Genomic DNA, 16,208 nt, shown 5'->3' with positions numbered 1-16,208 from the left:
ATTGTATGTTTCTTATACTTAATTTATAGGGGGGGATATAGAATTTGTTTCTCTTTTTAAAAAACGAATAGACACGTTTCTTCCTTATGCTCCTTGATTAGTAACATCTTTCTCCCCACCCTACCCCAACCTCTTATAGAGGACTTCTGTCAGAAAAGAGGTCATCTATCTCTACGCCCACAGACTGGCTGGCAAGGGGAAGAAGTGTGTAAATGAGTCTTTATCTGGGTTGAAAGTCTCTTTATCAGTTATTCTCAGAAGGAAAACCCTTCTTAAAGCAGATAATTATCTGTTCAACAGAGATTCTAAAGAGAAAAATTCCAAGTAGCAGTGGTGTAAAAACAGTAATGACTAAATTGAGTGCTTACTCAGTTGAAAAAAATATTTCAGGCATTGTCTTAGGGATTTTATTTGCACTGTCACGTGTAATGCTCATAAGAACTCATGAGGGACTTCTGTGGTGACGCAGTGGTTAAGAATCCACCTGCCAATGCAGGCGACACAGGTTCAAGCCCTGGTCTGGGAAGATGCCACGTGCCTCGGAGCCGTGCGCCACAGCTACTGAGCCTGCGCTCTAGAGCCTGTGAGCCACAACTACTGAAGCCCATGAGCCTACAGCCCGTGCTCCACAACAAGAGAAGCCACTGCAATGAGAAGCCCATGCACCACAACGAAGAGTAGCCCCCGATCACCACAACTAGAGAAAGCCCACGCGCAGCAATGGAGACCCAACACAGCCAAAAATAAATAAATTAATTAAATTAATTAAAAAAAAAAACTCATGAGGATTTTACAGGTGAGAAAACTGAAGCTCAGACAAGTTGAATGACTTGCTGAGTGTTGGAGCTGGTAATTGAAATCTATTTGTCTTCATAGCCTGTGCTTCCCAGTTCATCTGGTAGAGTCTCAAGTGGCTGAAATGTACACTACTGCTACAAAATGGTGAAGACTGAGTCTAAGAACTACGGCTTAGAGAAACCAGTTTGTAATTTGCCTTAGAAGGCAAAGTCACACAGTGGACATCATCTTGGTGGCTTCCTGAGCAGTTGACACTTAATTCTGTGAGAGTCCTTAGGCTTGTGCTTGTTAAGCTAATTTTGAATACTAAGCAAGCTTTGAGTTTTAGCAGCAAGGCCTAGAAAGTTCTCGAATTGGAAGGAATTACCATCATGCATCTGTCTCTGGTTTATGCAAGTCCCTCCAGAACTGATAGGAAATGATTCTGAGAACTCATGAGAAACAGTGAAGACTAGTATCAAAAATATGACGAATGTGGTTTCTTACTAATACCCTACTTCCAAGTGAGTCAGATTTTCTTCTTGATATTAATATTTTGATGTCTTTCTTAACATTCACATTGAAGATATATTTTCCCGAGATAAAATTCCTATTGTCGTGGGAGGAACCAATTATTACATTGAGGCTCTGCTCTGGAAAGTTCTTGTCAATGCTAAGGTATGTTTAGTTCACTTGTAATTCAATGAGGAAATGGGTTCTTCTTTCTTGCCTGCTAATTTTAATGGGAGGAAAGTTGACTTTTGCGTGTTTCTTATACTCAGCAACTGTACCAACTTTCCTACTTAATATTCTGAAGCAAATGCCCCCTCCATATGTGAAGTGTGCTTCTCCAGGCTGGCCTAAGGACAGGGGCTGTGTGTGGGAAAAATGCTCCTCTGTGGATTAATTAGCATCTCCATGTAAGTTAACAGTACGTTAGTCTGATTCAGCATTTCCTGACTGAAACAATCTATATGTCAGGGAGATATCTGACACTAACCATTCTTACAGAGATGCTATTGCGTAGGGTGGGACTTTGCAAACTATAATGTGCTGGAAGTTCTGGTCCACTCTTTGGTTATACTTGTTGAGAAGACTAGACTCCTGGATGTGTTAATATAGATGTGTTAGCCTGGGTAGCTTGTACTCCCTGAATACTTCCCTAGACACCTAGTCCTCTTTCCTCTTTGTTTACTGTGGCCTCACAGCACTACCATGGTGTATTGGAATTTTCTGTTTATGATCTGTCTCTCATTATATGGCAAGATCTTCTGATTCATCTCTATTCTGTGTTCCTGAACACTTAGTAAAGTGCCTGGCACATACAGTGTTTCAGTGTTTGTTGAATTTTTGAATTAAATTTACTACTAAACCTTCATTTAATAGCCCTGGGAGATGGGCACTGAGAAAGTGATTGACCAGAAAGTTGAGCTTGAAAAGGAGGATGGCCACGCGCTCCACAAACGCCTAAGCCAGGTGGACCCAGAAATGGCTGCCAAGCTGCACCCACATGACAAGCGCAAAGTGGCCAGGTAAGAAAGCCGGGAGCCAGCTGGCGCCAGGCCCCTTCAGCGTTAGAGGGCGGTCAGTTGTTAAGTGTGCCTGGTGAGACAGGTTTGGTAATAGCAGTTAGTGGAGATTGATGTGTTTTACCTCAGCAGGTTAGGAGGTTAGGAGGCCCAGAGTTATTGCCTCAGTCCAACTGCCTCAATAAATAGTTGCACCCTACTTTGTTGTTGTTACATTTAAAATGCATAATACAGTACAGTTTTTCCCTAGGGCCTATGTAATCTTGCTTCATTTTCTATTTGATCTTTTCTTTTATAACAGTTTTCATATACATTTTTTCTGGCATGCAGTCAGCTGACATTGTGATTTAGGTTTCATAATTGATTGTGCAATGCTGAGTTCTGCCCCAGCAGCTTGCCCAGTGGGAGACAGGTTTTATAAACTGTCTTATAGATCAGTTCACCTTTACACATGGAGACTTTCTTGAAGGGAAGAGAGAGATGACCTTATTAGTTCATTAACCATGTTTTGTTAGGTTGCTTTGAAATTGCAGCCTCGTGTGTTAGGTATACTTTTCTTTCTTCCTTCCTTCCTTCTTCCCTCCTTCCCTCCCTCCTTCCCTCTCTCCCTCCCTCCGTCCCTCCTTCCCTTCCTTCCGTCCCTTCCTCCCTCCCTTCCTTCCTAAGATTAGATGGTTTATTTTTTCCTCCGTAAATATGCATCTTCATTGGCTCCATATTCTGTTCACTTCTGACTGCATCTTCATTTTATCAGTCATTTAATCTATTTTTTTCTTCTAGTTTTATTGAGATATAATTGACATACAGCACTGTGTAAGTTTAAGGTGTACAGCATAATGATTTTCCTTATGTATATCATTAAATTATTACCACAATAAGTTTAGTGTACTTATTACATAGACACAAAATAAAAGAAAAAGATTTTTTCTTGTTATGAGAACTCTCAGGCCTCACTCTTAACTTTCATGTATAGTATACAGCAGTGTTAGTTATATTTATCATGTTGTACATTACATACCTAGTACTTATTTATCTTGTAACTGGGAGTTTGTACCTTTTGACTGCCTTCATCCAGTTCCCCCTTCCCCCACCCCCAGCCTCTGGTAACCACACATCTGATTTCTTTTTCTATGAGTTTGTTTGTTTTGAAGTATAATTGATCTAGAACACTATGTTGATTCCTAGTGCACAACATAGTGATTTGATATTTCTGTACATTACAAAGTGATCACCACTGAGGTGTACTTTTCTGTAGTGCCGGAAGCGATACCTTATCTGGCAGAGTAGGGGACCTACTATATGGATGGTTATACACATTAGATATTTATAGGAACATTTGGTATTGACAGGGGTTATGAAGTATTACACTCAAATGAGCATTCTAGATCGGTGTTTCTTAATCCTTTTCTATTATCCCCCCTGCCCCTGAAGCCTTTTTAGAAATTTTTTTCCTAATTGTGCTTCCCTCCCTCCCCTCAATGAAATTTTAATGCTGAAGAATAAGATTTTGGGAGAGCGCCACACATCATTGTAATATCTAAGGTTTTTTGGCTCCCTTGAGGGCAGTGTCACCCTGTTGATAATACATATTCTAGATAAATAAAGTTTATACTTTCCAGTATCCAGACACTTTATTTTTAAACAGTTAAATAGAAATCTTCCAAAAACTTTTTGGAAAACTCAGGGACACTCTGATGAACATTCATTTTTGTATCGTTTTATGGTATGAGTCTAGAGCTTGGTTGTTACTATCTGCTCCTTTTATTAATCAGTTCTTATCATTTCTCCTTATTTTGCGACTTCTAAACTAGTAATGAGTTGGGAATGTGTTTTCGTAAGAACAGTAGGTTCTAAGCAAGAGCTCTAGAGTCTCTAAAAGAAGATTGGAGGACTTCTTTCATCTTTCTTTTAGTTTGAGGCGGTATTCTAGCCTCCAGATAAGTAAGATATCTATTACATTTTTCCTTCTTAGGTCCTCTCTGAGTGACCAGTGATAGGGAAAGACGAGGGGTCTCTACTCTTGTGTTAGGGTTTCAGGAAGTAGAATTGGATCAGGAAGGGAAAGATCACTTTCAAGCTGATAAGTTGCAATCACCCAGAGTGGTAGAGTATAGATTTGAGAGTTAAATTACCTAGTGCTGCATAACGTAATAGATGCTGACAGGGCGGATAGTGGCTTAAGAATAAGTGTGTAGTTCTTTCTCCAGTGATCTTTGTGCTAGTAGAGTACTGAATTAGTCAGAAGCATTTTTCATTAATTTTAGACATACTTAAAAAGAAAGTTGATGAGCTGGATATACAGCATACTTTTGTACTGTGGGAAAGGCATTCCAGCGAGACTAGACTTGTTGGCTTATAGCAAAGTGTCCCAGACAAGCTTTTACTGCTTGCCCGAAAGTGAATATGTCCTGTTCTCTTTGTGTAGTAGAAACCTGTTGTTTCTGAACCTGTTTAACTGATTTCAGAAAATTTATATATGTTTAGAATAGTTTTATTTCTTTCTTTACCTAAAGTTTTCTTTAGAACGCTTTTCTGAGTAGCTATAGGTTTGCAGTAACCCCAGACCTTCGTGTGTTCAGGGGCTTATGCAGTGAAAATGACAGTGAGGTATTCTATAATAAATAGCCTCTCCCCTGTTTCACTTGAGAATTAATATTTCCTAATGGTTGTTATGGGTGTGCCCACCCTCCCCTTTCAAATGACTTAGGAGCTTGCAAGTGTTTGAAGAAACAGGAATCTCTCATAGTGAATTTCTTCATCGTCAACATTCCGAGGAAGGTGGTGGTCCCCTTGGAGGCCCTCTGAAGTTCCCTAACCCGTGCATCCTCTGGCTTCATGCTGAACAGACAGGTAAAAGTCCTTTGGTGTCCTAGAGTTAATCTGAGACAGAGCTTATAGTAATACATTACTGTATATAAAATCTTCAGAGTAAATCAACTATACTTCAATAAAAAGTTTTTTTGAAAAAAAATGCTTTAGAACTCTGAGTGGCTCATAATAAGCACTAAACAAGTGTTAGCTATTCATTTTATTATCATGATCATTATTCATTGACTTAGTAAGACACAGTGCCATTATCTTTCTGGAAAGCAGGTAAAGGTAGCCCTGGCATTAGTATAACATGAGTTGAGTATAAGATTAGTATAGGGCTTCCCTGGTGGCGCAGTGGTTGAGAGTCTGCCTGCTGGTGCAGGGGACACGGGTTCGTGCCCCGGTCCGGGAAGATCCCACGTGCCGCGGAGCGGCTGGGCCCGTGAGCCATGGCTGCTGAGCCTGCGCGTCCGGAGCCTGTGCTCCACAACGGGAGAGGCCACAACAGTGAGAGGCCCGCGTACCGAAAAAAAAAAAAAAAGATTAGTATAAGATGAGGATGAGATAAGATGGGATGGGAAAGAGACTGCCATCCAGAGAAAATCCAAAGGAGAAAGAGAAGGAAGTCTCCTGTGGAAGGAGATCTGACTCTCTGGCTAAAGCCTGGATCACTGATTATTTTGGAATCAGTAGGCCTGAGAAGTGGGAATGATGGTTAGCTAGCTAACTGATAGTATTTCTTTTTGGTTTTTTGCTAATGCCCTGTGATAATAGTAACTTCTTTATGCAACAAATATAACAGCAAGCATTCAATGAACTGCCAAGTGTTCTACATAGTACTTGGATTTCAGAGATGAATGTAGACAGTAGCTGCCCTTAAGGGGCTTCCGGTCTAGTTGGGCAACAAATAACGAGGTAGATACTCTGTTGTGATAAACGCTGGGCTAGAAGGTGCTGTGGGGCCACAGAGAAGGGATGATGAGCATTTTCTGGGGACCAATTTGTAAAGGTAACTTATGAGCTAGGTCTAGAAAAATGAGATCGTTAGGGGAACAGGCGGTATAGTTTAGTGATTAAGAACATGTCTCTGAGCCAGACTGTCTGGATTCAAATTCCTGCTCCATCGTCTCTGGCTATGTGAGTTTTAAGGCAAGTTGGTTTACCTTTCTGTGTCCCACTTTTCTCTTCTATAAAATGGGGATGATAATAATAATACATATCTCATAGCTTCGTTGAGGATTAGATGAATTAATAATACATGCGAAGTGCTCAGAATGTGCCTGGCACGTGGTGAGTCCTCAATAAATGCAAACTTTCTAGGAAGGTAGAAAAAAAGGTTATTATCATTGTAAGCCAAGAAATAGCAATGGCAGAGATGTAGAAGAGCATAATTGAAATGGTGGAAATTTGTTAAATTAATCTCAGATTATATTATCTCAAACTTAAATTATAAGGTTATAGAAAAAGGTAATGTTTTAATAATGAACATTTTGTAAATAAAAACGTGTTACAGTGCAGCATCCAACAGTGGTATCTGATTCATAATAAAGCTGTGTTTGACCACATTGGAATGATTATCATCTCTCACTCTGCTCCTTTGTCTGGCTCAGTAGTTCAAGATATACTTAGGATGGCTTTGGTTTAAAGTTTTTCATTCCTATTTAAGGTGTCATCTGAGAGTTCTTAAATATGAAATAGCATAAAGTTAGAGTAACAAATATAATGGAAAAAAGTAAGAGTAAAACGGGGCTCTCAGCTGCCTCTAAAATAAACAATGGATATACATTCCATACAAGAATAAAATATTTGTTGTTCCTAGTAGCTGTAATTGTGTGCTCTTTACATAAGAAGACATGCCTCATTCTGGCTGTTTTTATTGGAATTGCCGAGTTTTAAGTGTGACTAAATATAATTATGAATTATTGTATAATCTTTGGACTCTGAACCTTTTCTTCCATTTGAACAAATTCTCTTCTTTATGGCAGCCTATGCATTCATCATGTATAGTACACACCTTCGGCAGGCTTGCTGGTTGATGGGTTAATTTGATTCAAGTTCTAGATGAGCGCTTGGATAAGAGGGTGGATAACATGCTCGCCGCTGGGCTCTTGGATGAACTAAGAGATTTTCACAGACGCTATAATGAGAAGAAAATTGTGGAAAACAGGTGAGAATTTGGCTATTACTTTCACCTACTCTCCACCCCTTGCTTACGGTCAAAAGACCGTAAACATATAATACTGGCTTTGGATCTACTTGTTTGCTACCCTTCATCATTGGGAGGAGGTTTGGTGTACTTGTTACAGTTGCAATTTTCTAATCTCAGACATTCCCAGAAGTTAATTTTCAAGGGAAGTAACCTGGGAGCTGGTGGGGGAAGGTGGAGGAAGGATTTCAGAGGGTAGTAACTGCTAAGGATCTCAGTTTCCTCATCTATGAGATGAAATGGCTCAGCTAGATCATCTCCAGTGCCCTGCTAGCTTTCAGATTCAATGGCTCATCTGCTGATGCTCTCCTGTTCCCAGCCAGGACTATCAACATGGTATCTTCCAATCAATTGGCTTCAAGGAATTTCACGAGTACCTGATCACTGAGGGAAAGTGCACACCAGAGACTAGAAACCAGCTCCTAAAGAAAGGTGTGAATTCTCCATCTAACCTAGCCTTGGACATCCTTGGGTGACAGAGTGTCCTGCTGCTATGGCCTGAGAAGGAGCTGAGGCTAAAAGAGACCCAAACGGCCTTCAGCTCAGAATTGAGATTTTCACCTACCAAGTATCCACCAGTGTGCTGACGTGGCTAGTTTTCTCTAACGCTGGGCTGGATGGGCCTTCCTTTCAGCAGAGTGAGAAGTGGTTAGATAGAGGTTCTTATATCTACCTTGTCTTTCAGGTATTGAGGCTCTGAAACAAGTGACTAAGAGATATGCCCGGAAGCAAAACCGATGGATTAAAAACCGTTTTTTGAGCAGTAAGTGTCCTTGTTTTTCCTGATGCCTTGGGTCTGCTTTCGGTGGAACATAGATGTTCTCAGCTCACCCAGAAAGTGAACTTTAGTTTCTGGATCTGTTCTAAGATTTGGGACCTGACCTGGGGGGTTTTGCATAAGTGATTGTCCAGGGGTGTTTTCCTGTGATGCCTCAGAAAACAGTTCTTCCCCAGGAAGAATCTGCCTTAAGCCTTGAACACATGAGTGCTGGCTGCAGACAGGGAAGAACAAAATAGCAATACCTTCTTAGCGGAGTTGGTGCTCAGGGTTGTTTTTAGCTTCAGATTTTGTACCTGAAGAATAGTCAGATTTCCGTAGGGAGGCTTTCCTAATTAAAATGGTTTGGGGGCCAGATAAGTAGTATAAAAAGACAAAACTTTCACCAATTCTCCCAGCATCGCTTCTGTGTTCAGATACATAGTGCTTCAGGCAGCTGCAACTCTAACTTCAGTTGAACAGCACTTTTAAGGAAAAGGGAACGAAATTCTCATTCATTGGACCCTGTACTGAATCCTTAGCACTAAATTTGGTGTCATACATGTTACTGAGCCTTCAAGGTGGGTGGTATTCTTTTCTTTTTGCAGATAAGTAAATAGAGGCTTAGAGAAGTTAAATAACTTGCCAAAATTTCCCTAGCTAATAAGCAGTAGAGTACTGAATGCGGGCCAGACTCTGAAGTCCACGCTCAGCTTTACACCATGCTTCTTATTTCCTTTAGTTATAACTTTAGCTGGACAGCATTAGTATTGGGCCTCGGGTAAGAAATTGTGTGGTTATGAGCTAAAAGGAGATTATTTAAAGGAGATTAAGCATAAGTGAAACCCTAGTTTTATCTTTTGGGCCCTTTTTTAATATGCTTTTGAATCATCCCTGTTTACCTTTTGCCATTGGATTTCTGCTTTCAGTTACAGATACGCACAGCTGAGGTCTCACCCTTCTCTCAGTGCCTCTGAACAGAAACACCTTGGGCCATGTTGTTGACCCTTGGATCTCTCTCTCAGTTCTCACCCTCTGCTAGAGCTCTCCAGTGTAGTTCTCACACCAAGGGGCTTTTTACACTTTCTTCTACTTACCTTGCTTTCTCTGCATGTCCTTTTAGATAGAAGTCTTTGTGTCAGCTGAAACAAAGTTCCCTACTACAAATTTCTAATGCAGCTTCTCTTCTCCGCAGGGCTAACAATTAGTCTGTAACAAAAGATGGGTTTTTGGGATAATGATTTGGAACTTCTTCCTGTGGTAAAGCCACAATAACTCCCCCATCTCTGAGTCATGAGGGCTCGATGGCATCGTATGCCCGTTCCTCATTCATGTGTATGCCGGCGCAGTCCTGGTGCTAGGGTGAAAGGCACAGCTGCCCTGTAAATCAGGAGCCATGTGTGATTGGCCAAGGGCTGGTCTGCTGGGGTAAGGTTCTGGCAAGAAGCCAGAGGGACTTCCCCACCCCAGCTTGGCCTTGGACCCACGCCAGAAATAGCAGCTGGGAGCCGAGAACTTGTTGAAAGGTACTTAGACAGGGCACAGAAGCCCAACAAAGGACTTAGAGGGGAAAGGAAAATATAGAGTGGCCTGGAAACAGGTGCAGAGCTTAGCCAAGGCCAGGTGTGCTGTGGGTGCTGCCTGCACCCTCCCAGTCTCACCTTTCCGTGTGGTGGCAGGTGCAGCCCAGTCCAGTTTATGAAGAATCTTATTTGTGGTTGGCACTATCAAAAGGCCAGCACCTGCCAGCCGTTGGCATTCTGAGGACTTTGATGTTTTTGTCCATGGGGCAATGCTCTTTGCCTTTAGGCAACTGACTTAACCTGGATGTGGAAGGCAATTTAGTGTATCCACATACTGGGGAAGCTACCAGCAGAGACTAAACGTAGTTGGCTCAGATGGATGAAATGCTTATAGCTATACTTGCGGCTACCTCCAGTCTTATCTCCCTTCAGAAGTATTCACCAAAGGGTATTTCTTGAATACTCCTCTAGATCTGTTTCTTAGAGACAGGGCTCAACTAGTTCAATTCCAAGGCTTTTTTCTAATTTTCAGATTCAGCAGCTCACTGGTTGATACTCTGCTGTTACCAGCCCATGATTATCAGTATGGTATTAATGAGTTTCGTGAATGCTAGACTGCCGAAGGGATGTATACAAACCTGAGACTAAAGAAAGCTGTGAACTCTTTTGCCACAGAATGACATCACTGTAAGATGATATGGACCTTAGAACAGGCACTCACTTCAAGCTGCTAATTGCCTCCTGTCACGTGCTACCTTTATATTGTAGCCCATACAGTGGTCACTAGAGCTGTTACTCTATATTGTTTTCCTGACTGATCTGGAAGATCCTACACCTGAGACTCTGGATTATACAGCTAGACTTACTGGCTGCAGACCAGTCAACCTTCTGGGTCTTTCTTGGATTGTGTGTAGCTGTTTGGTTCATGTTTCTGGTTAGATTGAATGGCATGGTCAGAATGTTTATTTCTTTGACCCCCATATGTTTCCCTTGAGGATTTTGGAGTCCTAGGAGCAGAATAGATTGGGTCTTGGAGGCTGACCTCTCACAGCTTTTCTTTGTCGTCATTAGGACCTGGTCCCAGTGTTCCCCCAGTATATGGCCTAGAAGTGTCTGACGTCTCGAAGTGGGAAGAGTCTGTTCTTGAACCTGCTCTTGAAATTGTGCGAAGTTTCATCCAGGTGACTATTAATCATGGTACTGTCTATTGTCTGGTTTTCACAAAGCTTTCCTTTGCTGACACCTTTGTTGCTATTCTGGGAACCAAGCATTCTTTTCCTTGGAATAGAGCAGAAGGCTGCTTTTAAATCCCCGGAGGCTGCATTTCTACTTTCACTTTCAGAAAGGTTGTTGTTAAAATCTCTTCACAGCCCACCTGCTCTCTGGGATGAGAAAAAGGAATCTTGGGAAAATCTCACTCCTCTTAATATCAGGGTATAATATCCAAATCTCTTTGAATCAAATGCTTCTCCCCCATCCCTGCCTTTTTTTTTTCAGGGCCACAAGCCTGCAGCTACTCCAGTAAAGATGCCAAGCAGTGAAACTGAGAACAAGAGAAGTTATCACATGTGTGACCTCTGTGATCGAATCATCATTGGGGACCGTGAATGGGCAGGTAGAGTCTAGGATAGAGAAATCTGTAAGGGTGGGTCACACTGACTTCATGAAAAATTTAAGGTCTTTGGTAGGTTGAATGCTGGAGTCTGCTTGTTTGTAAAAAAAAAAAAAAAAAAAAAAAAGACCAGATTCCTCTAACAGCCTTTGTTCAAATTTCATGGAGAGGCCTTCTCAAACGGGAGAGTTATCTCTGTATTCTCAATTTCAAAGGAAGATCATATGCCCTCTAGCTTCAGCTAGAGTAGATATTTTACTGAGAGGTCTGCAGTTAACTTGCCAGAGCTCCTTTGACTTTCATGATCCTGCCTGAGTAGTTTCTTGGTCTCATGTTTAGACCTCAGTGGGGGTGAGGTAGGATTGTAAGGGAAGCCAGGCAACTCACCCAAGAGGCCAAAGGAGCAGAAACAGCTGGGAGGGAACAGGAAGTGCAGTTACTCCTCCTGAGTACATTCTTCAAAAGTGGTGTCTCTCCAGTAACTTTTAAGGTAATACGTTGAAATGGTGTTGGTTGCAAAAACTGTGATGAAAAGCGTTAAGGGAAACTGTGTGAAAGCAAGACGGTTAGACACGCCGAAAGACGGTGGTCAAAGGGTACTGTCTTCTTCATAAGGCGCTCCTGACCAACCCAGGAACAGCCCCGCACCGAGGTTCTAGTTCCCCGTTTCAGAGCCTGGATCTGTCTTTGCCATAGAGTCACATTGCACTCCCCTGTCGGATTTCTGCAGTAATCCAGCAAAGCTCAAAAGGGCCTTAGCCTCTAAGCCTTGAATTTACATTGTATTTAGAAACTTGTTGAAGGCTCACTCCTTTTAGGCACAAGCAGGGCTTGTATTTTACCCAGCGGCTGGAATCCCGTTCAGAGTACTGCTTTGCATGGCATTCTCATAGAAGTGGATTTTTCCCCCCATACCAACCAATAGAACGATTAGTTCTATTAACTGTTAACGCTGGCAAAATGAACTGCATTGTCAGAGACTGGGGATGGCTGTGATTGCCCAAGCAGCAGAAGAAGCCTCAATTATCGTTGGTTCATAATGATGAAAGGGGAAGAGAAAGAGAGTGTCTGATTGTTTTTTCTAAAGGAAACTTAGTGGTTTGATTTGTCGAATGTCCTTCAGGGATTGCCACAGAGAAGCAACATTTGTGAGCCTTTGTGAGCATAGCTTGTGTAAGCCCTTCTATAGTGCCATCTGTCAAGTCCTTGCTCTCCCATCTCCTGCTGCCATGGAGAGTCAGTCCAGAAGGCCACTTTTTGCCGTAGGCTCTAGCTGGAGACAAAACTGACTTTTTCCCTCAAGTAAACTTTTCCTTGACTTCTAACCTCTTCCTTACCTACTTTTGCTTCCAAATCCCTAAAAATGATGTTTTAAGTAAGTATAAAAGAACTTAATCTCGTTGTCTATCTTTATAGGTGTTTCCAGATAAGATTTCCTTGAAAAAGAACAGGATGGTAAAAAGGAGCTTGTGTGAGTTAGTCAGAAGCTGAGAACTGTCTTTAGGGTGAGAGGTCAGAAATTGATATCAGCCAATAGTAGCTTTTCAGCTTTACTGCTTCTGTGGATCCGTGAAAGGGATCATCAGAAAAGAATACTTGCTGTGATCTCTCTGGTGCATTGTGTGCTGGAGAATGCGAGTATCTGGGTTAGCCATTCAGATGGCTTATCTGACCCAGGCATAGGGATGTCACATCAGGAGGGGCACCCTGAGCGAGCTGGTTAAGAAGAGGGTAGGGCGGCTCTGGGTACCGTAGGCCTGAGCCATCTGTCCTGCAATACAGATTAGAATTTGGATTTGTAACTTATTTATTTATTTATGTATTTATGGCTGCATTGGGTCTTCGTTGCTGCGTGCAGGGTTTTCTCTAGTTGCGGCGAGCGGGGACTCCTCTTCGTTGCGGTGTGCAGGCTTCTCATTGCTTCTTTTGTTGTGGAGTACGGGCTCTAGGCGCACGGGCTTCAGTAGTTGTGGCATGCAGGCTCAGCAGTTGTGGCGCATGGGCTTAGTTGCTCCGCGGCCTGTGGGATCTTCCCGGACCAGGGCTCGAACCCATGTCCCCTGCACTGGCAGGCGGATTCTTAACCACTGGGCCACCAGGGAAGCCCTGGATTTGTAACTTTTGAGATGTGTGAGTTGAAATGTATCTGTAACAGGCAGCCCTATATGGGAAAATTGAGTCTGGAGCCCTATTCTGGAAAATTGACTCGCGTTTTGAGCTACAGGTAATCCGAGGAGCTTACCTGCTGTGTGACCTTGGACACAATGTAAGACCTCTGAAATCCGTCTCCTCCTGTATAAAATGAGCTGAATAATACTGTCCCGCAAGATTGTTGTGTGGATTTAGTGATGTAAAGCCCCCAGCAGGTATACGTGATATGTATAGGTATATACATGTACGTGATATGTGATATACATATACACATATGTATACATATACGTGATATGTGCAGGTATAGTTTGCTAGCTAGCTGGCCATATGACTTATTCTTCTCTTAAAAATGCTAAGCAGCTGTACCAGTACATGTGTTGATCCCGTTATTGTTAAAGAAAAGGATTGTATAGTTAATTTTGTATGCTTCCAGGATTAGTTGTAGAAAATCCTAATTTTTTTTGTTTGTTTTACCTTAGCACACATGAAATCCAAGTCCCACTTGCACCAACTGAAGAAAAGAAGAAGGTTGGACTCAGATGCCATCACTACCATAGAAAGTCAGAGTATTTCCCCAGACCATGATAAAGAGCTTAAAGAAAAGGGATCCCTAGGGCAGAATGATGAAGAGCTGAAATCCAGCGTTTAAGGGACTTGTCCAGTGGCCTTTGCAAAGGTGGCAGGGGTCCAGTTCTTTCATTCAGTGGTGTGGTTTTATTTATTTATTTTTTTATTTCTTTTCTTTTTTTTTTTTTTAGTGGTGTGGTTTTAACCTCTCATGTTCTCTGTCATGGAAACAGCAGGCCTTGTTAGCTCCTGTGTGGCTGATATGTCTGGTCTGGTAATGAGTTTGGGAAGGGCTTTTTTTTTTCTTTTAACCTTAAAGTTTCTATTTTTGAAAGAGGCACAGATTGCACTTTTTTACATTTGATCTTTTTGGTGATGAATACTGGGATTTACTGTATCCCTTAAAAAAAAGTTTTATGTCCTTGACTCTGGCTGGAAATATCTAATTTCCGGACACTTGTATAGATGATTGAGTTATTGTGAGCCACAACTCAAGAGTTCTGGATTTGGGTGAATGGCAGTAAAGGATCAGCCCCAGGGAGATAATTAAGTGAACCAAACCCGTTTTTGGAATTCCATCGAGACGGAGAGAATCAGACTGAAGTGCTTGTGGCATGGAACTTGAAAACTGAAGACACATTTGTTGAGCTCCTCCTGTGTGATAATCACTGCTATCTGTCTATTGAGTTAGGAGACTATATTTTTATTGAAAGTTAAATAAAGAAAAAGTTTGCAAGAACCTCTCTCGTCCTTAAAAAGATGTTTATGTTCATGTCTAACTTACATACAGTATGCTTTGTTTTCAACATGAGAGCTTTTTCTCAAAGTCAGTGTTCTTAATATGCTATCTATTTGTTTATTTAGCACATGGTTATTGAGCACTTGCTATATTCCTGGAAAACATCTGGAGAGGATCTTTTTTTTTATTGGAGATTTGTTATCTCCAGTTGAAGCTCTCTTATTGGAGTGACCTGAGCTACCAACAACGTGAGTATACATATATATGAATATAACGTAAGATTAAACATTTTTAAGTTTGCAGTTCAGCAGCGTTTATGTTGTGCAACCAAAACTTTTTCATCACCCCAAACAGAAACTCTGCACCCATTAAGCAGTAACTCCTCACTCAAGCAGTATTTTATTTGTTCTGAATCTACTATATGAGAGGCCCTAGAGTAGGCTAGAGGGATACAGAGATACAATGAAATGTGGTTCTTGCTTTCAGGGAGCTTGTAAATATCTTATATATACACAGACAACAAATTTAGGTAAGAGACTATCAAAGACCGTAAGAGCTGTATAGAATTTCACTTTGGAGGGAAGAGGGGAGGGATCACGGAAGAAGGCGCATTTCTGCGGGACCTGAAAAAGCAGTTCTTTGTGAATGTATGTGAGCTAGCTATGCAAAAGTTTTATTTTTTCACTAGATTTTTTTACATAGTTCAATTTTCAAAAATCAAAATAATATAAAAAGACAAAGACATTCATTGAGAAATCTCGCTCCTACCTCCATCCCTTTCTCCTCCCATAGATAACCACTTATTAGTTTTTTTACATACCTCTCAAGGGTTTTTTTAAGTATGAATAAATATGAACAAATACAAATATATATTCTTATTTCTTCCCCTTACCCAAAAGATAACAAAGAGCACATACTGTCTTTATCCGTTACCTTACCTGTTGACAGTACCTGGGTGTGCATGGGTTTCCCCTGCCTCCTCTGGTAGGTCTCCTGTTTCTGTTCTTTACCACCCTCCCGAGGGTCCCCCAGTTGAGCACAGGCCATAAGCATACTGAACTTCATTCAGATGCCAGGGTTAGGCCAAAACCAGCCTCTGAGGAAATCTTAAGCTATGGCCAGCCCTTTCATTCATCCAGCAGATATTTTAGAACTTACTATGTGCCAGGTGCTGTGCTGGACTCTGGGAATTCAATGATCAAAAAAGTCCACATTGATCAAATAATTACAGCTGTAGTAAGGGCTATAAAGAAAGGACACTCGCGGTGAATGCAGGTAAGCCACAGTCCTGCCCCTGCTTGGTGTGTGGGAGTGTGTGTGGGGGTGGGGAGGTGTGTGTCGAGGTGCATGGTGTGACACAGCAGGATGCTGGGCAGGAGTCTGAAGCCAAGACTGCGCGTGGTACCCCGTGATCTGGAAAGCTGGGCTTCTCAACTTGACTTCAGTGGCTTCTCCTCCCCCAGTCTGTGGGATATCCTGGCCCCCTTGAGTTTTATTGAGACTTACCCACGTTAACGGATTTGAATCTCAAGAATA

General features: G+C 41.8%; 1 protein-coding gene across 2 annotated transcripts in view; it reads left to right on the top strand.

Annotated features, from left to right (window-relative positions):
- TRIT1 (tRNA isopentenyltransferase 1) overlaps positions 1-14,672 on the top strand; it is a 43,639-nt gene extending 28,967 nt beyond the window's left edge. Inside the window, exons 3-11 of one of the 2 annotated variants that reach the window (XM_060019993.1) lie at positions 1,357-1,455; positions 2,164-2,309; positions 5,014-5,156; positions 7,173-7,284; positions 7,643-7,755; positions 8,009-8,086; positions 10,675-10,784; positions 11,101-11,218; positions 13,846-14,672. In XM_060019993.1, coding sequence (XP_059875976.1) covers positions 1,357-1,455; positions 2,164-2,309; positions 5,014-5,156; positions 7,173-7,284; positions 7,643-7,755; positions 8,009-8,086; positions 10,675-10,784; positions 11,101-11,218; positions 13,846-14,015 — 1,089 coding nt within the window. In that variant the 3' untranslated portion in view covers positions 14,016-14,672. The remainder of the gene's footprint in view (positions 1-1,356; positions 1,456-2,163; positions 2,310-5,013; positions 5,157-7,172; positions 7,285-7,642; positions 7,756-8,008; positions 8,087-10,674; positions 10,785-11,100; positions 11,219-13,845) is intronic. The other variant, XM_060019986.1, reaches the window with a different exon arrangement.
- Positions 14,673-16,208: the final 1,536 nt, after the last annotated feature.

This window comes from Delphinus delphis, chromosome 1 (assembly GCF_949987515.2).
Source record: "Delphinus delphis chromosome 1, mDelDel1.2, whole genome shotgun sequence".
Lineage (NCBI taxonomy): Eukaryota > Metazoa > Chordata > Mammalia > Artiodactyla > Delphinidae > Delphinus > Delphinus delphis.
The sequence above is the reverse complement of the archived record's forward strand: the minus strand, read 5'-3'. Positions and strand labels throughout refer to the sequence as shown.